Source organism: Nyctibius grandis, chromosome 31 (genome assembly GCF_013368605.1).
Source record: "Nyctibius grandis isolate bNycGra1 chromosome 31, bNycGra1.pri, whole genome shotgun sequence".
NCBI lineage: Eukaryota > Metazoa > Chordata > Aves > Nyctibiiformes > Nyctibiidae > Nyctibius > Nyctibius grandis.
This window is the reverse complement of record NC_090688.1, coordinates 5,055,452-5,078,007: the sequence shown is the minus strand read 5'-3', so window position 1 is coordinate 5,078,007 and position 22,556 is coordinate 5,055,452. Positions and strand designations below refer to the sequence as shown.

At 65.0% G+C, this 22,556-nt stretch overlaps 1 protein-coding gene across 1 annotated transcript in view; it reads left to right on the top strand.

Moving 5' to 3' along the window:
• Positions 1 to 17,852, top strand: part of EFNA2 (ephrin A2) — a 29,661-nt gene extending 11,809 nt beyond the window's left edge. The window contains exons 2-4 of the mRNA XM_068420808.1: positions 14,568 to 14,857; positions 16,668 to 16,733; positions 17,731 to 17,852. Of these exons, the coding sequence (XP_068276909.1) occupies positions 14,568 to 14,857; positions 16,668 to 16,733; positions 17,731 to 17,852 (478 nt within the window). The remainder of the gene's footprint in view (positions 1 to 14,567; positions 14,858 to 16,667; positions 16,734 to 17,730) is intronic.
• Positions 17,853 to 22,556: the final 4,704 nt, after the last annotated feature.

Here is a 22,556-nt window from a genome sequence, read left to right as displayed (position 1 = left end):
CTCATCCCGCTCTGCCCGGGGGGTCTGGGGCAGGACAGGGCGATGGCAGCGTCCCCGCTGCCCGCACCCCGCTCCGGCGCAGTTAATGACATCCCGGCAATTAACGGGGAACGATAAAAATAACGCGCTGTCCTCCCGCAGTGTGCGGCGTCCCCGAGCTCGGAGGTGGTTAAAAACCCGTTTCAAGCCGGACCCTGCCGTGGGGAGGGGGTGGCACCGGGCTCAGCAGGGCCCGGAGGGTGGTTTCCAGCCCCGAAAACCTCCCTGCCTTCCCTGAGCGGCCCCAGTTCCCTCCAGTCGAGAGACTGGTTTGCCAACTGCTAGGTTTTAAATAATATAAATTACGTGAATTTTTTTTATTTTTCTCCTTTCTGGAGCTGTTTAACCCCCAGGGTTTGGCTTTCAGGCTTTTCCCCGTTAATGCAGAGCAGAAGCACAGCCTTTTAAAGGCAACTGAGGTTCTTGCATTGCTGCGGGACTTGGCGGCTCCGATGGGCTTTAAGTGCCGTGAGCAAGGGTGATCCCGGGCGGGTTCCGAGGTTTCCTCGTGGTTTTCCTCGCTCTGCTCTGATGTCAGAGGGGCCAGAGAGCCCGTGTGGGGACACGCTGCCCTGGGCACCCTCCCCAAAGCAGGATGTGACTTGAGGGGGAGACGGAGACCTGTGGGTTGTGGTGGCCGTTGGGGGACCTCCCGGGGTGGCTTTGGTGGTGACCTGCATCCAGCATTGCCCCGAGCCGCCTGCCAGCCCCTTCCCAACCCGCTCGTGCCCAGACGTTGGGGATGGGTCCTCCCAGTTTGCGGTTGGGGGTTTTTTTGGCTTTAACAGCCTGGCACAGTGGGCACCCAGCACGGTGCTGCCACGGGGCAGAGGATGCTCGTGCCGGTGCGTCGGGGTGAATCCCTGCCTGCGCTGCCCGTCCCCACCAAAGCCAGCGCGGGGCGGTGGAAGGGGCTGCCAAGCACTTTCCCGGTGGGGGGAAGCGGTTTCCGGCTGCTGGAGGAAACATCTGGATCCAATTGGTGCTCCATGTGCAGCCGGCAGCACCGGACCCGCTCCTCCCGCACGGCACGGGGGGAGTCGCTGGGCTGCGGAGGGACCTGCTGGGTCCACGTCCCACCTGGGTCCCCGCCGTGGCCCCATCCCACCGGGATCCTCACCGTGGTCCTGTCTCATCCCACCGGGATCTCTGCCATGGTCCCGTCCCACTGGGATCCCCACCATCCTGCCCTGGAGTTCCCCTGGGCCGGGTGCCATCACCCAGGGCTGCCGGTGCCCATCCCCAGCGTCCCCCCACCCCGTCCCGGGCCGTGGCAGGGGGGAGCCACCCCCCGCCTGCGCCTTTTGTCAGCCTCGGAAAAAATTGACCTTGAAGCGCGGGCAGAGCCCTGCAGCTCCTCGCGTCGGGAGGTGTCTGACTGCGGCTCTACCTGAGCGGCATTAGCAAGGGGGACGCGTCGGGTTCGCCGCGCCCCGGCTCAATAATTGATGCGTTTTTCTCAGCTCCCCCTTCCGTGAAAGGAAACCCAAGTGCGGGGAGGACGGCGGCTCCGGCGGGGATGGGGGAGCGGCGAGGGGCTGGGGTGCCACGTGTGGTGCTTGGGGACGGCGTCGCGGGGCCCCCGCGCTCCTTGCCGGGACGGGGGGCGATGGGGACGTGCCGAGGGTGCTCTGCGGCCCCGGGAGACCCGCGGAGGGGGGAGCAGCCCCCCGTGAGCCCTCTGGCTCTGCCTGGCCCCGTCCCCACGGGGTCAACCCGGGCAGCACGTCTCTGCCCTGCTGTTTTGGGGATCCCCATGGAACCCCCCAGCACCCACGTCCCTCTCCAGAGCTTGGCCCCAGCCCTCGCTGTCCCAGCACGGCCGTGACCGTGACCTCCCCTGCTCTCACTGGGGACCCCCATCGCCCTCGGCCACCCCAGACCCCACGGCGGGGGGGACGGTGGCCCTGGGTGCCACCCGGCTCGGCCGCCCCACGCCAAACCCTCCCCTCTGCCCCTGTTTTTTCCCATCTCAGAGCAGCGTGGGGAAGGGGAGAGACTTTAACCTTCTGCCTGGGCCCAATTAAAAAGGTCTTTGCACAGAGAGGGAAGCGCTCACGCACCTTTGTGTGCTCTGCGGGGGAAGAAAGCGGCGGCGGCCTTTGAAGGGGGCGCGGGGAGGGGGGGGGGGTACTCCGCTGGGGCCCCTCCGGGCGCTCAAAGCCGGCGTTAGTTCTTTATTTTTAAGTAGCCAAATTAAAGCGACTCCCGCTCCCGTTCCTCATCGTGCGGAGAGCACGTGGGCCCCGGGGGGGGCTGTGCCCACGCCGGGCATGGAGGGGTACGGGCACCCCAAATCCAGGACCCCCTGGCATGGGGCAGAGCCGCCCTCCTCCTCCCTGGGCTTGTGGAGTCCATCGGTGAGAGGCCAAGGTGGCCCCGGGGGGTGCCGGGGGGTCCTGGTCCTGCCCACCGCCCCTTGAACTCAACCAGCCGCACGGATGAGTGGGTTTGTTCAAAGGGGGCCCCCCAGGACCCCCCGTGCCCCCCTGCCCGGGTGAAAAGGCAGCGGGACAAAGCCCAGGAAGGGGGTTAGGTGGTTTCCGCACCGACCTCAATGTCGAGGCGCTCAATGGAAGAGCAGACGCCGGCGCTTTCATCCCCGCGCCCGGCCGAGGGGCGACGGGGCAGAGCGGCCCCCCCGCGCCCCTCACACGCTTTTTTTTCTTTCTTTTTGTTGTGTTTTTTTTTTTTTTATATACTCTCAGATTTATTTTTCCACAGTATAATTCTGAAAGACAGCGGAGTATGAATTATTCATTGACCCCTAACTGCCTTTGCATACAATCCTGGCCGGGGGAGAGCGCCCGTGTCGAATGCGTTTGTGTGCGGAGCTGGGCCGAGGCGAAGGGAAATCAATTTTTAAGGTTTTAGGGGGGGGGATTTGGTGATTTTGGGGCTGGGGGGGGCTGGAGCCACGTGGGGACGCGAGTGGGATGGGGCCAGCAAGTTTCTAGTGGGAAATTCCTCCCTACGCAGAGCTGCCGAGGAGCGAGGCTGGGCGGTGGGGCGGGGGTCCCGGGGGACAGGCCGGGGGGGGCACTGGGGGTCCGGGTCTCGTGTGCGTCCAGGGGGGGATTGGGCTGGGGTCCCGGCTTCGTCCCTCGCTGCCCGCAGGCAGGGTGGGCACCCGTCGCGCTCCCCCTTCGCTGGTGAAGGGCAGCTCCCCCACAGCCCCCACCCTGCGCCCGTCCCCGGCTGCCCGGTGCCGCCGCCAGCCCCCGGCACGGCAGCGCCCGGACCCCAAATTCAGCTGCCGAAACCCTCCGGGGGGGCGAGGGGGTGCCGGGGTGGGGGGGGGGAGCACCCTGGGCGAGGCTTTAATCTGATTAGTCTTGGAGTGAAGCGACAAAGCGAAAGGGCTTAAACCCGGTGAAAGGAGTGGGGGGGGCGGGGGGCGTCGGGCCCTGAGAAGGCGCTCGCCAGGCTGGGGCAGGTTTGGCCGGGGGAGCACGAGGGGGGGAAGAGCCAGGCGAAGGAATAAGCGTGGCTCTCTTGGCCCTGTGACCTCCCCGGGGCTCGCCAAGGTGGCCGCTGGCCCCCTGCCACGGCTGCCTGTGCCCCGTGGTCACCCGGCTCATCGGATGGGGACGAGGGGCTTCCCCGTGCCCCCCACCTGGGACCTGCCAGGGTGCCACCGCACTGGGTGCAGGGGCAGCTCGGGGTGCTGGTGGCACCACCGTGCCCGGGAGCCATGTGCCACGCCGGCAGCACCGCGGGACAGGCTGTGACATGAACATCGCTTTGCTCCGGTTGCACCTGGGGTTTTTTGGGGGCAACGGAGCCACGATGGGCAAACCCGGCGCGGTGTGTTGCAGGATGGGCGTTTGTGGCTGTCGCTGTGTGTGTGCCATGGGCTCGCGTGGCCAGTGCTGGCCGCACCAGTTGCCATCAGCAGTGGCACAAGCGTGTCCTTGTGCTGGAGGAGCTGCCTGGTGCTGGGAGGAGGCTTGGGGAGATGCAGACCCCGTCGGTGTGGCCGGGAGGGTGACCCCAGCCCCAGGCTCTGCTCGCCCCGGGTGGGGGGCCACCCTCCCCTCCATCCTTTTTGCCATCCAGTCGATGGGCGCTGGCCCGCGGGTGCGGGGCGGTGCTGGCAGGCGGGCAGGGTGGCAGCAGCTTCTCACAGAGCCCCGAGCAGGTGCCAGCATCGATCTCCCGGCGAGGAGCAGAGCTTCGTCAGAGATCGATGGGGCCGGTCGTTAGCCGTGCCCCAGAGCGAAGCGTGAGTCTGGGCGGTGGCTGGAAGGGGAGCGGGGGCAATGCCGGGCTGGGGGGGCTGCGAGGAGGTGCCCACCCAACACCGCCGCTGCCCCGAGCTGCCGAGCAGGGCTGGAGCCACCGGGGAGGGTCCCCTGGGTCACCCCCTTCCTTGCTGGCACCCCGGTGCTTCGGGAGCTGCCATGCACCGCATCTCGCCCCGAGCGTGCACAGACCCCTCTGTGCCTCAGTTTCCCAGATCAGCAGCTGGGACAGAGGCTCTTTCCAGCAGGACCGATGGGACAGTGATGGCCCCGGGGGCCGTGAGAGCCTTGTGGCAGCCCCGTGGCCAGGGTTGGCCCCGGCTGCACCAGCATCCTCCTCCTGACGGGGAATGGTTGGTTGTAAAGTGCTTTGGAGGCCGTTGGCGTGGCTGGACCCGTCCCGAGGGGTGGGAAGGGGACAGTGGGGAGCGTGGCCGGGGGCACCACGCAGCCCCCGTGGCGGAGGGAGGGCCTGGAGCAGGTACCGCCGGCGACAGCCGCCCCTGCCCGGAGCTGCAGCTTGTTAGAGACAGAAAATAAGGAGGGTTTCAGGCAAAAAAAAAGAAAAAAGTTCCCCGATTACATCTGGTGAAGTGACAAATCTGCCAGGCGAGTGATTACTCTGTGTACGGACGTGCCGAGCACAGCTGCCGGTAGGATTAACGGGGAAGGGGGGGAGCTCGCCCCGTTAAACCAACACCTGAGGAAAGAATAAACCAGCCGGAGGAATAAATCGCCCGCGCTGCCAAGGTCGTGCGGGGAGGGGACAGCGCCTGAGCCCCTCGGCCGGGACCCCCCCGCGCCGGGCGCCGCCGCAGCCCCGCTCCCCGCCGTACCCGGCATGCCCTCGGCCGCCGCGTTGCTTTCCAGGCACGTCCCGGGCATCCCCTCGGGATGGCGCAGAAAATTAACAGCAGTTCAGATCTGAGGAACTTTATGACACGTGTATGATAGGACTGAACCGGGGCGTAATTGAATGACGGATGAGCTTCCGAGAGCCACATTTCCAGGGAGTAATGAAAAATAGAAGCGCTATTGACTAAAGGAGCTTTCGGCGGCGCGGCGCGGGCCGGGCCGGCTGCCGGCGGGGGGATGCATCAATACGGCGAGTAATAGCTCAGTTATTAGAGCTGGGGATGTGTCACTTAGGCCTAACCAGAGAACACTGGCTATTAGCGGCCTTACGCAGCGCGCGCCAGCCGGGGAGGCCGAGCTGGGACCTCACGATAATTATTTTACTTCTTTTCACGGCTCCGTCGCTTTTTCCCGGTGCGGGGGGCCGGCCTGAGCACGCCTCCCCGCCGCCGGCACCCCCGGGGGGCCCTGCGCTGGCTGCCCTGCCCATGCCAGGGCAGGGACCCCATGGCACCCCCCGGGGTTTGCCCTGCCTGCTCCTGCCTGTCCCTGGCCGGGCGAGGAGGGGGAGCGAAGGGGACAGCTCTCCCTCCTGCCCGCAGCCGCCGCCTGCTTTGCAAGCCGGAGTTCATCGTTAGCCAGGAAATAATTAATTGTTGGGCAGACAAAAGGCACCGCTCGGCCCCCCCGGGGACGCCGTCGCAGGGAGCTGTCAGGGGCCGGCGTGATAAATTACAGCTCCGCAGCCCGTCACCGTCAGGGCTGGGGGGACAAAGTCCCGCATCGTCCTTGTGATCCGGGGTCACCGAGGGCCTGGCTCCCACGTGGCATCGCCGGGGTGGCACGGGGCGGGCAGGGGCTGGGGGGCACCACAGGTGGCTGCTGTCCCTCTTGTCGGCCCGCAGCCGTGTCAGGCATCGCTCCCGCTGCTTGCGTGAAATTTTTTGCACGTTAAAGTGTCACAAGGTTAAAGAGTCGCCCGTGCCCCCCCCGGCCCCTGCGACCCCGGGGACCGAGGCACCACCAGAACATAAAGCGACCGATGACCGAAATGATGCCATAAGACGTGTTTGTCTGTGTTAATTTGTGTGTCTTATACCCAGTGGGGAGGGGAAGGGTCTCCGTGTTCGTTGCTCGTGCTGCTGGACCTGTGCCGTGCAGGACGGTGCAGCCCCAGGACGGGGAAACTGAGGCACGAAGGCAGCGGCTGCCACACCAGTGTCACGGCAGGGCTGTGCCAGGTCCTGGTCATGGCTCTGACACGAGGCCGATGGCAGCTCCTGCTGCGAGGTGACAGCAGACAGGACAAGATGCTGGCACGGTGGCCACGGTGCTGGGGACTCTGCCCACAGCGTGCCAAGGCCGGCCTTAATGAGTGCTAACGAGGTCAGCCCCGGGGGCTGTTTACCCCGTCCCCCTGCGGGAGACCCCCGAACGGGCGCCTTGATCCGGCCGTCCCGGCGGGCTGCGGCGCGGCGCGGGCGGCGGGGGGCCCGGCTGCCTCCGGCAGATAACCCCCAGCAGCTCCCGTCCCGCGCCCGTTATCAGCGCCCGCCCGCGTCGCCAGACGTGTTAATTAGAGCGCTCAGCGTGAGCAGCCGGAGCACGTATGAGCACGCGTGGCCTCGCGCACGGGCTGGCACGTGTCTGGCATCCGACTGGGAGCGACGTGCCGGGGCCCGGTGGCTGCGGGAGCTTCTGCGCGGCTCCGGGGACGTGAGCGGGGCGCAGGCGTGGGCACACGCGTGTGCATCCGTGTCAGGCTGGGGGTGTGCACGGGGCAGCGTGTGTGTGTGCACATGTGCTGGGCAGGGTGCACACAGGTGCACACGTGTCGGCCCGTGTCAGGCCGTGATCCGGGAGCACGGGTGGCCTCTTCAGCCCGGTGCCCCGGCACGGCCGTGCCCACCCCGCCGTGCCCCCGCGGCTCTCCGAGGCCGCGGCGCTGCCGGCACTAACACAATTACTGTTACATTTTCCAGCCGTCGTCTCTCCCGACGATGAATTTCTGCTCTGATTGAATTTGCGCGGCCCCTGGGCCGTCTGCCGCCATCCCTGGAGCCGGGCGGGCGCGGGCGCTCCCGGGGGGGGCAGCCGCGGCCAGAGACCCCCCCCCAGTGCTGCCCCACAGGAGAGGAGCGGAGCGGGCACCGCTTCACCGGGGGCTGGCAGCAAGAGGTGCCGCTGCCTTCGTGGTGCAAGAGGCGAGCGGCTCCTGGCCCCCTCGTTAGCCGGGGGCTGCTGCTGCGGCGCTGCCCGGTGGTGCCGCCGGCCGAGCTGTGCCAGGGTGATGGCAGCGGGCAGCCCCGCAGGCACCGCACGGTGCTCCTGGGACTGGGATGTGGGCACCGTGCCGCGGGATGCTGAGCTGCAAATCCGGCGGGGTCCAGGGCACGGAGGAGCGTCAGGGCAGGGGGGTCAGGGTGGGGGTCCCGGGGTGGCATTGGGGCTGTTCGCCCACGTCTCGCCCCTCGGGACCCCCACGGCTCGTGGCCAGCACCGCTCGGTGGCCGCAGGGTCCGGCGGGGCTGGGCTGTGGGATCCCCGCGTGGCCTCGCCGTGTGATGGAGCGTCACCTCCAGCCTCCCCTACATGCCACCGTGCAGGGCTGGTGCAGAGGCCGCTTTTATGTGCAAATGAGCCTTTTTTTTTTTATTTTAATCTTTGACAGAGAATGTGCCGTGTTTACAGAACAGAGGCCGCGGGACTCTGGAGAGGGCCGCAGCCGCGCTGGCAGGAGATGTTAGGGAAGATCTAACATCGCTGAGCGCTGGTTAGCCAGAGGCGCTGCCGGGCGGGCGGGAGCAGGGAGTGACAGCCCTGGGGACCAGGGACAAGGGGCTGCTGCTGCCCGGGGCTGGCCAGGTCCATGGGGTGGCCGTGATGGACCCTCCTGGGGCAGCCACGATGGACCCGCCGTGATGGACCCGACCTGGGGCAGCCGTGACGGACCAGCCCACACAGGCTGCGGGGACACGGCGGCACCAGAGGGTCGGGGACCCGGGGTCCCCATGCTGGGACAGAGGCCACAGAGCCCTCTTAGGGTCCCCAGCCGTGGGGCAGGGGCTGCCCTTCCCTTGCGCTGATGATGCTCCCTGAGGTTCAGGAGCATCCAGCAACGAGGGGCTGACCAGAAGCTGGCGACGAAGCCCAAAGCAGTGCCTCCAGGGGCAAAGGGCTCCCGGCGCGGTGGCCCCCAGCCCTCCCAGTAGCCCAGGCAGGGGTCCTGCTCCCCTTCGGCAGCATCTCGATGGGACGGGTCTGGTTGGGGAAACAATCCCCACGTCCCTCCCCGAGCCGCTGCCACGCTCACCCGGCACCGGGAAAGGGAAGAAACCTCCTGCCCCGTTAAGTAGAAAAATGACCAATATCCTGGGGGCTGCCGGGTTCAGATGCATTAATTCGGGATAGTCCGTTAATGGCGTTATTGATTAGTCTCAGTGCTGGGCTAACGAGCATCCATGCTAATGAGGGGTGAGCGGTGTGGATGGCAGCAGCTGGTGGAGCTCGGGATGGGGGGTGACGGTGGAGCACCCCGACGAGGGGCTGCTCCGGGGCCGGGAGCGGGTCTGTCCCTGTGCGGTGCGTGAGCCCCGGTGTCCCTCGGAGCGGGGGGTCGGGGTGGGAAGGGATTGCGGGAGGCAGAAAACAAAACCTGGGGCCAGTTCCCGTTCCTGTGCGTGGCGAAATGCAGCCTGGACCCGGCGCGGGCCGGCGAGGCGGAGCAGCCCTGGCTCTTGCCCAAAAAGCTGCTCATTTTTTGAACTCTTTTGCTTTTTTTTCTTTTTTTTCTTTGAAAATCCTTGAAATCCCAAGTTTCTTCCCCCTCCCCTTTTCCTAGCAGCCCTCCCTCGCCGTACCCCGCCCTGGTCCCCGGGCGATGCAGCCGGAGGAGCGATGCCCGGGTTTGGCTTTGCCTTTTCTTGGTGCAACTTTGCAAAAAAAAAGCAAAGGAGAGAAGAAACGTGGTGTGTGGAGTATCGGGAGCAGGTTTGCTTTGGGGTGCCCGCGAGTTCCCTTGGGGGTGGCCCCACAGTGGGGTACCGGCACTGCCATGGGGTACCAGCCAGGGCTGCTTCGGCTGTGTTTTCGGCGCCAGTGTGGCAGGCTGGCGCTTGCATTTAAACAAATTTTATTTTCTCTGCTCTAAAGCCGCCCTCAGCCCCGGGGCAGCGGGGGCTGCTGCTCCTTTCCTCCATCATTTATCTCCGCGCCCATTTATCTCCGCGTCTGGCTCCTCGTGCGTCCCGTCTCATCCCGCTCCATCACCCGCTCCTCTAATATCTCCGCGTCTCCCTAAAGCAAAAGATGACAATAAAGTGTAAATGGGGAGCGTTGGCTCTGGAGCGTAATGATGGCAATTTAGATGCCAGCTGTAATTTCCCCGCCGTTGCCCCAGGTAACAGGAGCCGTTGGCTCGTGCGGGAGCGCGGCTGAGCCGGGATGAGGTTCCCTCCGCTCTCGTTGCGCCGCGGGTTTCTCTGTCATTTACATTGAAATCGGCTCGAGGGGTGTCCGGGCTGGGGAAAGCGCTCACCGGGCCGGCGAGTGGTGGTTCTGCATGGGAATTTGCATACATTACCCACAATGCCCTGCCCTACCCGGTCCGCCCGGTGTGCTGCGTGTGCCGGCTCGTGCTCCGGCTGCACGTGGGGTGCGGCCGGGGGTGACTCAGGGAGGCTGATGCTGGGGCAACGGGTGCCAAAGGGGGTGCTGGGGGGTCCTGGATGCTCACACCATGCTGAGCCCATCCCACGTCCCACCGCTGGTGTGGCAGCTCTTGGCACAGCTCCGTCTCAGGTGATGGGGACAGGCGGTGCTGCCCATCCCTGTCCCCATCCTCATCCTCGTCCCTATCCTCGTCCCTGTCCCCATCCTCGGCCCCATCCCTGTCCCCATCCTCGTCCCTGTCCCCATCCCTGTCCCCATCCCCGCCACGTGGCTGCGCCGGGGCTGTCAAACCCCATTAAGCCCAAACGAACCCTCCTGTCCGCGGGAGCCGTCACCGTCATCCCCGATAACCGTAATCGAGCTGCTGAACATGTCGCCGGGCTCGGGGTGTTGCGGGGAAGATCAATGTTGGTATTAAACCTGTCAGGGCTGGGAGGTGACGCTGACACCCGCCCTGCCGGGACCGCGCCGCCTGACCCGCCAGCTCCCAGGAAATGTGGGAAATCCCAAAGCACGGACGGTCCCCGCGCCGCCAGCCCGGTTCCTGCCCGGTTTGGCTCGCCTCCGCCTTCGCCGCGCTGCAGGGCCCGTTGTGGGGCTGCCGGGGCGTGCGGGACGGTGGCAAGAGCCGAGCGTGGGCTCTGCTGTCCCCGGGAAAAGAGATGGGGGACAATACACTGAGTGTCCCTGAGCCACCCCCTGTGCCCCCACTGCCACCGGCGGTGCCCACCGCCCCGGTGCCGTCCCCGCTCCCGCCCCGCCGCACTCCCGCTCGCTCCTTCTTTATTTTTTTAATTAGCCGATTCACTATCTGGTGCCAAAGTGCGTTTCCAGCCGCAGCGCTCGGGAAACCTCATTAACGCAGATCAAAAGGAGCTTTTAATGATTTATAAAGGTGCAGCAGTTTGGAGAAATTAAATAATTTAGGTGGTGTGTGTACAGCGGGTCCCTCGGGACTGCGTTACGGGTGGGCCGTGAGCCGCTGCCCCGCTCGGCCCCACGCTGGGGACGGTGCCCGGTGCTGTATGGTCCCACCGGGACCGGGGCTCGTCCCTTCTGCGGGATCCCGAGCGTCACCCCGTCCCTGCAGGCACCGGGGCTCGGCCGTGCCGGGATCCGCCTGGCAGGAGTCTGGGGGCCGGTGCCAGTGCCGGGGTGGCCACGCTCGCCCTCCAGCCGTGCAAAACGTTTTACCAACACAGTTAGAATAAACCTCGGCAGCGCAGGGGGACGGGGCGATGGCAGACCCCGCTGGACCAACACCAGATGGACCCGGGTGTCGGGTCCCCTCCCGGACCCGCGGAGCGCCGCGACTGCTCCGGAGTGGGGAAACCGAGTCAGCCCCCAGGACAGGGTGACCAGCACCGCTCCCGACAGCCCCGTCCTGCTCCCGGTGCTGCCTCGGTGGCACGGCTGTGCCGGCTGTCCGAGGAGAAGGAGAAACATGGGAAAACCAGCTCCGACGTTGCCGGGGCGAAGCCCACCGCCGGCCACGGGATTAACGGGGAAAAGCTGCGGAGAGGGGTCGGGCGCGCGGCTGCTCCGCGGGGACCGTTCCCCGCCGCCCCCCAGCCCCGCGGAGCCGCTGCCGAACCCCCGTCGGGTCGGGTTTGCAGGCAGCGCGGGGCGGCGGGCGAGGCGGGGGGCTGCTCGCGGGGCGGGGGGCCGCCGCGGTTTGTTTTGCTCTGTAATAGGCTTATTACTGCTGCTCCCGCTGCGGCTGTTGGAACGAGGGAGATTGCGGGAGATGAAAGCGCCGGGGAGGTTTGGAGGGTCTCAGCGCCTGGCCCCGGTGAGGAGGGATGCCCTTGGGGCCGGGGCACCCCGGCAGCGCCCTGCCCCAAGCCCCGTCCGGCCCCTCGCTCCCCCGACGGTTACAAACCTCCTAATTTCCAGCCTCAATTTATTCCTGGCCGGTTTATCCCCATTTGTTTAGGAGCCGGCGCTGTTCTCCAGCTCAAATCGCTCTTTTCCATCCATAATCTCCCCCCCCACCATCATCCCTCTCTTCACGCTGTTCAGGAAAGAAAAATCTGAATTATTTAACCCTTGGGACCCGGCGGGGGGGAGCGAGACCGAGAGAGAAACGCGCTTGCTTTGGGGGGGCGGCTGCTGCCGAGGGGAAACTGAGGCACCGGCCGCGGGTATAGGGGCTGGGACCAGGGCTGGGGTCCCCGGGGGGGTTCCTGGTGGGCAGCGGAGGGGCCGCGGGGTGCCGAGCCCCCCAAGCAGCCTGCCCGTCCCCTGCCCTGCCCACAGAGCAGGCCCCGCTGTCAGGCAGCGCTAACGGTAACGAATGCCCCTAATGAAGCCCCCAATTAGGCGGGAGCCTGGCCCTAAGGGGAGCTGACAGAGCTGAAAGCTGCCGGTGGGTGAGGTGGGAGCTGCTCCATCCGTCTCTGTCAGGGAAACACCGAGCTCCGCGTTAACCCCTTGGGCGGTGGGCGAGCGCCGTGCCCACCGCGGGGCCCTGGCAGCCGGGGGGGACCGTGGCATCAGCCCCATCCCATGGCACCATCCCTGGTGATGGCATCGGCACCATCCCGTGGCATCAGTCCTAGTATGGCATCAGCCCCGTCCCATGGCATCAGCCTCATCCCATGGCATCGTCCCTGGTGATAGCATCAGCCCCGTCCCATGGCATCATCCCTGGTGACGGCATCAGCCCTGTCCCATGGCACCATGCCTGGTGATAGCATCAGCCCCGTCCCATGGCATCATCCCTGGTGACGGCATCAGCCCTGTCCCATGGCACCATGCCTGGTGATGGCATCAGCCCCGTCCCATGGCATCAGCCCCGTCCCATGGCATCAGCCTCGTCCCATGGCATCGTCCCTGGTGGTGGCATCATCCCCATCCCATGGCATCATCCCTGGTGACGGCATCAGCCCTGTCCCATGGCACCATGCCTGGTGATGGCATCAGCTCTGGTGTTGGCATCAGCCCCGTGCCACAGCATCATCCCCGTCCCATGGCATCAGCCTTGTCCCATGGCATCAGCCTCGTCCCATGGCATCGTCCCTGGTGATGGCATCAGCCCTGTCCCATGGCACCATGCCTGGTGATGGCATCAGCTCTGGTGTTGGCATCAGCCCCCTGCCACAGCATCATCTCTGGTGATGGCATCAGCCCCATCCCATGGCACCAGCCCCGTGTGTGCCCGTTATTATTTTCTCGTGTGTTATTTAACCCCCCGGTCCCGCTCCGTGCCGCCCGGCAGCCCCGCTGCGGCGTGACCCCGGGGGGGGGTTTGAAAACGCTGTTGACATTTTGCGAACCGAGCGACTCTGAGCGATGACAAATTAACCGACGGCTCTGAACGTGCTCGGCGTGAGCCCCCACCGCGGCGAGCGGGCGCTTACCAGAGCGTGTCCGAGCGCCGGCGGCGATGCCCCCGCGTGCCCTGTGCCTGCCGAGGCGCCGTCCCGCACCGGGTGCTCTGCCTAGCCCTGGGTGCCCCGTGCCCGGCACAGACCCCCGTCGCCCTCCGAGGGCAGCCCCGGGGCACCTCCCTGAGCCCCGTCCCTCCTCGGTGGAGCCGCCGGTGTGGGGCTTTGCCTGGTGTGCAAAGGAAAATGGGGCTGGTTTGGGCCAAACCAGGACGTGGGCCCTCGAGTTAGCTGGGTTTTTTTCCCAAAATAATAATAATAACAATTATTGTTATTATTATTGTTGTTGTTATTGTTATTATTGTTATTATTATCATCCCCCCTATGACCACGGCCCCTCCCGTTGCAATCGCCTTTGCACGTGCTTTAATAACCATCATTAAAATAAATAATTTTTTTCAAATAAAAGGCAGACAGAAGAGGGGTTTTTGTTGTTTTTGGTTTTGTTTTTTTACTCTTTTTTCCCCACTGTTTTGTGTGCGTTTGAAAACTGTTTCCCAGCAAATCCCGGCCCCTTTGTATTAATTTTACATTTTGAAACGTTACCTTGCCGGGGGCAGGGTTGGCCCGGCTGACTCGGGGAAGGAGAGAGAAGGAGAGAGAACAACCCCGCTCCTTAATTAGCGCGTTTCCCTGCGCGCTCAGGGCGCCGGGGAAGCAGGTAACGAGCCGGGGGGGCCGGACCAGCCCCCGCCCGCCTCCTGCTCTCGGCCCCCCTCCCCTTTTTGGGGTGCTGGGCACCTTTTGGGGTGCTGGGCACCTCTGGGGTCCCCGTCGGCCGCCCCGGGGACGCAGGGTGTGCGCTCGGGGCGTCCCATGTGATGAGTTTGCGCCAGCCTCAGCCCTGCCTGCAGCTCAGGCGGGCGTGGGGGGTGTCAGGGAGCCCCAAGATGCTCTTTGGGGTGGCCGAGGGGGCCGTGGCCACCGTGCCCATCCCACCAAGGCCCACACTGAGCCCTCAGCCACTGACCGTGCCGGGGCTGAGCCGCGGGGATGCGTGTGCTGGCGTGTGCCATGACGTTCTCTGGTCCAACGGTGTCCTCCGGCACCGCGGCGTTCCCCAGCACTGCTAATCCCTTAATGTCTCGGAAAATCGGTGCCAGGAACACGAGCGACCCCGGGACTGCGGCGCGCGGCTGCCGCGGTGCCAACGCTTCGGCGGCACCGCCGTGAATAATGATTTTATTTTTGTGATTTACTACCAAATCAGGTGTAAAACCGAGAGACTCCGGGTTCGTCGTGTAGGTTAACGGGGGAGTCGGGGTGGGCAGGGGGCTGGGGTGCCTGGGAGGGGGTGATGGGCAGAGCTGGGCCCTGGGTCATGGTCAAACCAAGACGCGGCCCCCGCTGACGCTGGCTTCTCGCGCAGGTTTCACCGCGGGGACTACACGGTGGAGGTGAGCATCAACGACTACCTGGACATCTACTGCCCGCACTACGAGGAGCCGCTGCCCGAGCGCATGGAGCGCTACGTCCTCTACATGGTCAACGACGAGGGGCACGCGTCCTGCGACCACCGCCACCGGGGCTTCAAGCGCTGGGAGTGCAACCGCCCCGACGCCCCCAACGGGCCCCTCAAGTTCTCCGAGAAGTTCCAGCTCTTCACCCCCTTCTCGCTGGGCTTCGAGTTCAGACCCGGCCACGAGTACTACTACATCTGTGAGCGGGGGACGGCGTGGGGGGGACGGGGACGGCGGGGAGGGGGCGTGCGGGGGGCTGGGGAGCGTGCCCCGGGGACGTCCCCAGCATCACCCACCAAACCTGGATGCTGAGCCACGGCTCGGTTAGCGTTGGCACCCAAAGTGCTGCCAAGTCCCCAAGCCCAGCTGTGCCCTCGTGCCGGCGTCTCCGGCAGAGATGATGCTCGGTGCCAAAAGCCTTCACCGGGGCTGAGCCGTGGCCATGGGCACGGGGTGGCCGGGAGAGTGACCGGCACCTTCCGAGGACCACGGGACGGTGGGGACGTGGTCTCATCCCCCGCCGGGCACCGGTAACGGTGTGGCATCGGCGCGGGGGCCAGCGCAGAGGAGCCCACGGAGCCACAGGAAAACCCCCCCTCATGGTACCGGGCTGGGCGCTGGGAGTCTGGGGGTCCATAAAGGGCACAAAAAATATATATAAATGCAAAACCACGACCCCCCCCAGCACTCGGCGGTGTCACGGGGGGCAGGGACGCCTCTCCTTGCAGGAGCCAGCCGGTGTGTGCTTATCTGCCTGATGATTTCTCCCCCTTTTTCCTAAAGCATCTGTTTTCAGCCCACTTAATTTGTTCCTTTTATCTATATTAAATTACCATTTTTTCCCCCGCTCTCCCTCTCCCCCTGTAAAATGTCACTCATGAAATAACTGCGGCTACAACTCTCTCTTCCCCCCCTCCCGGCTCTGGTTTATTTTATTTATTTTTTTTTATTTTTAATGTCGTTAAGGAGAGATTACACCGGAGTAAATGGTGAAGCTGATCATTGCTAAACCGGTTAGAATTCCCGTCATGCGGAACGGGGGAAATTACGGCTCGTGGAGGAGCCGCGTTTAGCAGACATGAAAGAAAAGAAATTACCTCCTGCTCGAGCTGGCTGGTGGCGGTGCCACTAACCCCGGGGGGACGGGGACGCGCTCGTGCTCCCCGGGCAGGGTCAAGGGCACGGGCTGGGGATGGAGATGGTGGATGGAGGGTGCTGCAGGATGCCGGCGGTGCCGCAGGGCATGGCTTGGCACGGCTTGGCACAGCTCGCGTGACCTTCTCCCTCCCCACAAGAGGTTTTACTGGGTGGGGGTGGCCCCTGTGTCACCATCGTACTGGGGACCCCCTGTGCCCATCCCTGAGCGCCGGAGCTCAGGACGGTGGTGGCCCGGTGTCACCGGGGGGGACACACCACGTGTGCCGTTCTGTGCCAGCAGCGTCCCGGTCCCGGCTCCTTCCAGCCGACACTGAACTTCATCGCTCCCCGCCCTCCCGTGATTCAAAAGAGAAAAGAGCAAAGAAAATTAAATTCCTTTAAGGACACAAATATAAAAATCACATTTTCTCGTGTCGAGAGGGGACTTTCACCAAGATAATTAGTGCAATTACTCCCTTTCTCTCTCCCAATGAGGATTATCTCGATTCGGTGCCTTTGCCCTCCCTCTCCCCGGTGAGGGGGGCTCCCGCAGCCCCCCGCCCTGCCGGGACCCCCCCGAGCCCCCGTCCCCAGGGATCCCCCAGCCCCATGACTGGGCTCCCCTGGGACGGGCACCCCCATAAACTGGGGGGGCTCTGGGGGGGCTGGGACCCCCGTGTTGCTGCCCCGGGAGCCTCCGCGGCGGAGCAGCCTCACGACCCCCATCTCGGGCTGCTTCGGCGTCAGTTTGAGGTGCCCGGGGAGGGGACCCTGGCCCACGCCACCACATTGTGCCGGACCCTTGGGGGTCCCTGAGCCGGGTTCCGCTGCCCCCCCTAATCCCCCTCCTCTCCCCTTGTGCCTCTCCGCAGCCTCGTCCCCCCCGAACACGGTGGACAGACCCTGCCTGAAGCTCAAGGTTTACGTTCGGCCGACGAGTAAGTGAGCTGGGGGGTCCCGGGGGGCGTGGGGGGGTCCTGCCCCACGGGACGAGGGTCAGGCGCTCGGGGGGGACCGTGGAGGGGGACAGGACGCCTGGGGTCCCGCCTGGGCAGCACCCGACAGTATCGGGGGGTCCCGGGGGGTTTGTGCCTGCGTGGTGGCCGTTGGCTGCTGAGCTTGAGATGGGGGAGAAAAAAAGAATAATATTAATAATCTCTGCACAGTGGCTACTTTTCAGAATCAAATAACTCAGCCATTTAAAAAAACAAATTAATAATTTTCTTCTCCCGTTAACGTGTAATTAGCAAATGGCAGCAGCTCTCCCTGGGGAAGGGCTGAGTGCCTGCGAAATGTCACCGGTTAAAAGGATGTCTTTCTTTTTTTTTTATTATTTGCATGGATTTAAAATAAAACCAGATATAATGAATCCATCTGTAAAAAATCATCCTGTTTTGTTCAGGTCTAGGGCGTAATAGGGGGAAAAAAATCTCTCCTGGTGCTATGTTTCAGTATTTTAATAATATCAGGATTTTATTACACCAGTGCGTGGCGGAGGGGAAGGGGGAGAGGAAGGGCTGGGGGCTTCACCCCGGGGGCTCCCTGGGGCCCATCCCAGGCCGGGCACCCCTTGGTGGGGCTGGCACCAGGGTGAGTCCTTGGAACCTTCTCAATTGCAAATGCCCGGTACGGGGTGACCCTGGTCTGGGGTGACCCTGGTCTCGGGTGACCCCGGTCTTGGGTGACCCTGGTCTCAGGTGACCCCACACAGGGACCCTCCAGGACAGGGGGGACGAGGGGACGGGTCCGTGGGGGGCTGGAGCATCCCCAGACAGGACCAGGCTCTGCTTTTACTGGCTCTGGGTCCATAAAAATCCTTAATCCAGTAGCAAACGTGCGCGGGGCGCGGTGACGGCTTTAGCCACGGTCGGACACATCCCGGTCCCGCACGGCCCCGCGCCGGCTCACGCCTCCCCTCTCCCTCCCCTTCCACAGACGATTCCCTCTACGAGTCCCCGGAGCCCATCTTCACCAGCAACAACTCCTCCTGCAGCCTCGGCGCCCCGCACGCCGCGCTCGTCGCCGTGCCCGTCGTCTGGACGCTCCTGGCCTCGTAGCACCGACGCTCCGGGGAGCGGCTCCGCGGGGACGGGGCCGCGTGGGGACGGGGCCCGGCCGCCCCGAATCGCCTTCGAGCCGTGGGTGCCACCGTGGCGGGGACGTCACCGGCGCGGAGGGTCGGTGCTGCCGGCGAGGAGCTCGCCCGGATCCTGCGGCTGCGTGAGGTCCCTGCACGGCCCCCCCGTGCCAGGGCAGTGCCGGGGGCGAAGGGCTGCCCCGACGGCACGGACCCGGCTGCTGTCCCGCTCCAGCCCCCCTCGGATGTCGCTTTGGCCAAACACCGAGTCCTCCTTTGGTGCTTTTTTTTTTTTGAAGAAGAAAAAAGGTTTTTATTTTTATTTCTCGGGTCGTTGCAGTCCGGGATCCCCCGGGTCAGACTGACCCGCGCGGGGCTGGGCGCAGCCCCCTCCCACGGAGCCCCTCGCCGGGGCACGCTGCCTTCGCCTGGGCAGCGCCGGGACACACAGACGCCAGCGATGGTGCCGACGGCTCCCTCGTCCCAGACTCCTTCCCAGCCCGGCCCTTGCGCCGGCAGCAGGACGTCACGGTGCCGCCGCGCTTCCCCTGCCACCCCCTGCCACGGAGGCGCGGGGACGGGGGGCCCCACGTGGACACGAGCCCCCGCTGAGCGCCCGGTGGGGTGACCCCGTCCCCACCGCTCGGGCTATGGATGTCACCGCTGTCCCCACGGGACCCCGGGGCAGCTCCGCAAGCAGCAAAGCAAACTGGATGCACTGGGGATGCCCGGCCAGCACCCGGAGCACCGGCATGCCTGGCTAGCACCGGGGATGCCGACCTGGCACCGGGAGCACCGGGGATGGCCACCTGGCACTGGGAGCACTGGGATGCCCGGCTAGCACCAGGGATGCTGAGCTGGCACCAAGGGGATGCCGAGCTGGCACCAGGAGCACCGGGGATGGCTGGCTGGCACCAGGGATGGCTGGCTGGCACTGGGGATGGCTGGCTAGCACCAGGGATGCCCGGCTAGCACCAGGGATGGCTGGCTGGCACCGGGAGCGTGGCGGGTGCTGGGAGCCGGCGGGCCGGGCTTGCCCAGCAGCTGGGGTCACTCCGGGAGCGCGTGGCCGGTGCCCCATCCGTGGCAGGGCTGCTCTCCCCGGGGTGGGCTTTCCCCCTCCTCAGCCCTCGGCTCTGCACCACGTCCCCCCGAGAGCCCCCGTGGCGGGGCCGGCAGCCGCGTGCGGGACCATAGCGGCACTCCCCGGGGTCGCCCCTTCATCCCCAGGGCTGGGCTGGGGGGGTATTTTCCCTCTTTGCATTAATAACCCCCCCCCCAAAGCCCCGATCCCAGGTCGGGCTGGGCCCAGGGGTGGCAGGTCCCCAGGGAGGGGTCACCCCGCAGCCCCCGGGGCCCGACTCCCTCCTCGCCTTAAATCTGGGGCTGTCCCACCCGGGGGGGTCCCACCCCCGTCCCGCAGAGCCCCCACACACCCGAGGGGGGGGCGGTGGTCCCGGGGGACGATGGCGATGTCCCCGTGCGGCGGGGGGGTCCCTCCGTGTACATACAGTGCTACCCTGTGAGCGGTGCTTTTTATGTATTGTTGAGAATGGATTTTATGGAAGGGTTTATTTTATTTTTATTTTATTTTTATTTTTTAGACTTAGGAAGCTGAAATCTCGCAATAAGCTCATCTCGACCGTCCAAAAAATACAAAAAAAACACCCAAAAAAAGAAAAAAAAATAAATAACCCATCATGTCCCCTCCCCGTGTGTCCAGACCCGGTCGTGGTTCTCGAAGGCGAGCGAAAGCAGCGGCGTGTTTCCCCGGGGAGGATGCGGGGGGGCACCCACCCAGCCCGGCACTGAGCACCCACCCAGCCGGCAGCACCCACCCACCGCCGCGGTGCCGGCTCACGGGGGAAAACCTGCCCTCGGGTCTGTGTTTTATATATATATAGATTATATCTATAAATCTCTCTATTGTGTACGGCGGGGGCCGGGGCTGGGGGTGCTTCTGGGGGGGGGGGGTCCCCGTCCCGCCTCGCTTCGCCCCGAGAACGCGCCGCTTCCGTCCTCGACGTCGTGCTGGTGGTACCCGGGTCGCCGCCCCGCTGGGGTTCTGTATTTTTTTATAATAAAATAAAAATCGATGTCGTGCGAGGCCCCTCGCTGCGGAGAAATGACTTTTCCCTCCCGACACCGCAGAGCTCCCGGCTGGGCCGTGTCCCCGGGGGGTCCGGCCCCCGACGGGCACCGGGAGCCACCGGTTGGGGTGAGCTGAGGGTCCAACGCCGGCACCAGGGGGGCCATGCTCGGCTCCATCCCTGGTGCAACAGGGCCAAGACACCAGACCACGCTGCTGGGTGGTGTGTTAATTACGGGAAGGATTTAATTACCGCGTTAATGAATAATAATGGATATTAAATTAATTAATATGCAATTGTTGATAGTACTTAATTATCGGAGGCGACGCAGCCCGGCGGGTGGGCGCTCGGGGCTGGGATGCTCCGGTGTCCCCCCCGGGCGCTGCCCCGGCTGCTCACCTGCCTCTGCCTCAGTTTCCCCTGTGCTGGGATGGTATCGGGCCACCACGAGGTGACATCCCAGAGGCCACCAAAGCCGGGACAGGCTGCTCGTACGCGGCGTCACAAGTGTCCTTGGCTGACCCTGGCGCACCCCTGGGAAGGGGAGGGAGGGCAGGGACCCCCCCCGGCTCTTTTTGTCCTCCCCTGGAGCCCAACGTAACTTTTCTGCGCGGCCCGTGGTCCTTCCCGGCGTTAACGCGTGTTTCGGCGTAATGAGCAGAACAGGAACAATCCGCTGGTAATTAATTGGGGCTCGTGCAGCTGACGCGAGGCTCTGGCGTTTGCCACGAGAGGGGGAAAGACTCATTTTGCTTTTTAACGAGGGTGGTTTGTGTGCCAGGAGCGGGCAGGACACCAGCACCGACGAGCCACGTCGAGCTCCGTGGTTGCTGCCAGCCCTGGCCACCGCCGGGCTCGTGGTGGAAAGCGTTGGGGAAAGAGCCCGGCAGGGACTTCCCAAAAAAAAAGCGATTTTTTCAGACCTGCTCAGTCGGTTTTCGAGGCCTGACTCGTGAATTTTTAACACTGGGGGTTGGAAATACGGAGTTAAAAATAGCAGAGTGGCAGGCGCAAGGCTGAGACGGATCATCGTTAGTGATTAATTAATGGAGCCCTGGGATTTTAAGGCCTGAAAGGAATGGGGTGGAACAGGCAGCTCATCCCTCTGGCAGAGGCGTCGAGGTTTGGTGTGAGGACTTGTGGTGGAGAGCTGGGCCAGCCCTGGGTGCTCCAGGTATCACCTGCTGGCGTGGTTTAGTCCTTTATCGAACGTGGGGTCGGGGCTGCCAGCGAGGCCAGGGCACAGCCGGGCTCCCCCTGCCCCGTGCACGGGGCTCCCTGCAGCTCGGGGGTCTCGCCAGCCTCGTGCAAAGGGGACGTGGGGACCCACTGCGGTGCCCACGCTGCAAATGTGGCACGTTGGGGCCAGGTCGTTAATGCAGCCGATAATTGGGGCTGAAACAGCCACAGCGGAGCTGAGCCCTGGGTCGAGGGAAGCTCGAGGTCCTGGTGCCACGGGACAGGGCTGGGGCTGTTCCCTCGCGGGATGCACTGGTTTGCCCGGTGCCACCAAGGTTTGCCCGGTGCCACCCAGCTCCCTGTGCCACCACGGTGCCCCGGTAGCCGTGCAGAGCAGAGACCTGGCTGCTGCAGGGCTGGGGGGCTTGTCCCCCGGTCCCGTCCCACGCAGGGCACCAGCACCCCGCGGTCTCGCTGGCACCTCCCAGGCACCGTCTCTTCTCCCCAGCAGCTCCTGGCGCGGGCTCCTGCCCCGTTTCGGCACGGCTCCGGTAAGAGCTGGTGCGTTCTGCTGCCCGGCTGTCACACCGCGCGTCCCCGCCTGCCTCCCCCTCCCCAGCCTTATCTCCTCGCAGGTACAAGCGATACAACCTGAATCTGTCGTGTAACCGGCTGCCGAGCGCCCGGGGAACACGCGCTCGGGGGGATGATTTATGGGAGGAGGGCGGGGAGGTCGCAGGGAGCGATGCCGGCTCCCACCGCTGCCCCCCGGCATCACCGGCTGATCGGGATGCGGGGCCGTGCCTGGGGCCAGAGGGAGGGGGGTGTCCCCGCGCTGTCCCTTGGCGGCCATCGATCCCCACGAGATGAGCCAGCCGGGTGTGTAATTGCGCACAGCGGCGGCCGCCCCCTCCGCACGCCGCTCGGCGGGGCCCGGCCTGCAGGAAATGAAACTTCTCAGGCCACCAGACGTTTGGTTTCCTTCAGCTGCTGATTTCCCCCACGCCGGAGAGAGGAGGGGGCGAGGGCCGGGGAGGGGTGGGCTGGGGGCTGCCGCAGCCCCGGGGCGCTGGAGCAGCCGTAGGGAGCGATGGGTGGGAGCATCTCCGGGGGTCGGTTCTTCTCACCCACGCCCCGGGGCACCTCCCCTACCCCTTTGCCCCCACCCTGAGCCCGGCTCAGCCGTGGGGAGCACCGAGCATCCCTGCTCCCCGCCAGCCCCGAGCGCTTGGCCGGGGGCCGTTCTCCCCCTCCTCACTCCTCTCTCGCCAGGTAACCGGCATTACGTCCGCCCCGATTGCTCCAGCATGATCCTCCCGAGCGCTGCGCAGCGTGTACACGGCGTCTGATGTAAAACACATGCCCCTGGGTGAGCCGGTTAATAGCGCTGGCTCCTGCCCGGGGACCGCGCGGTG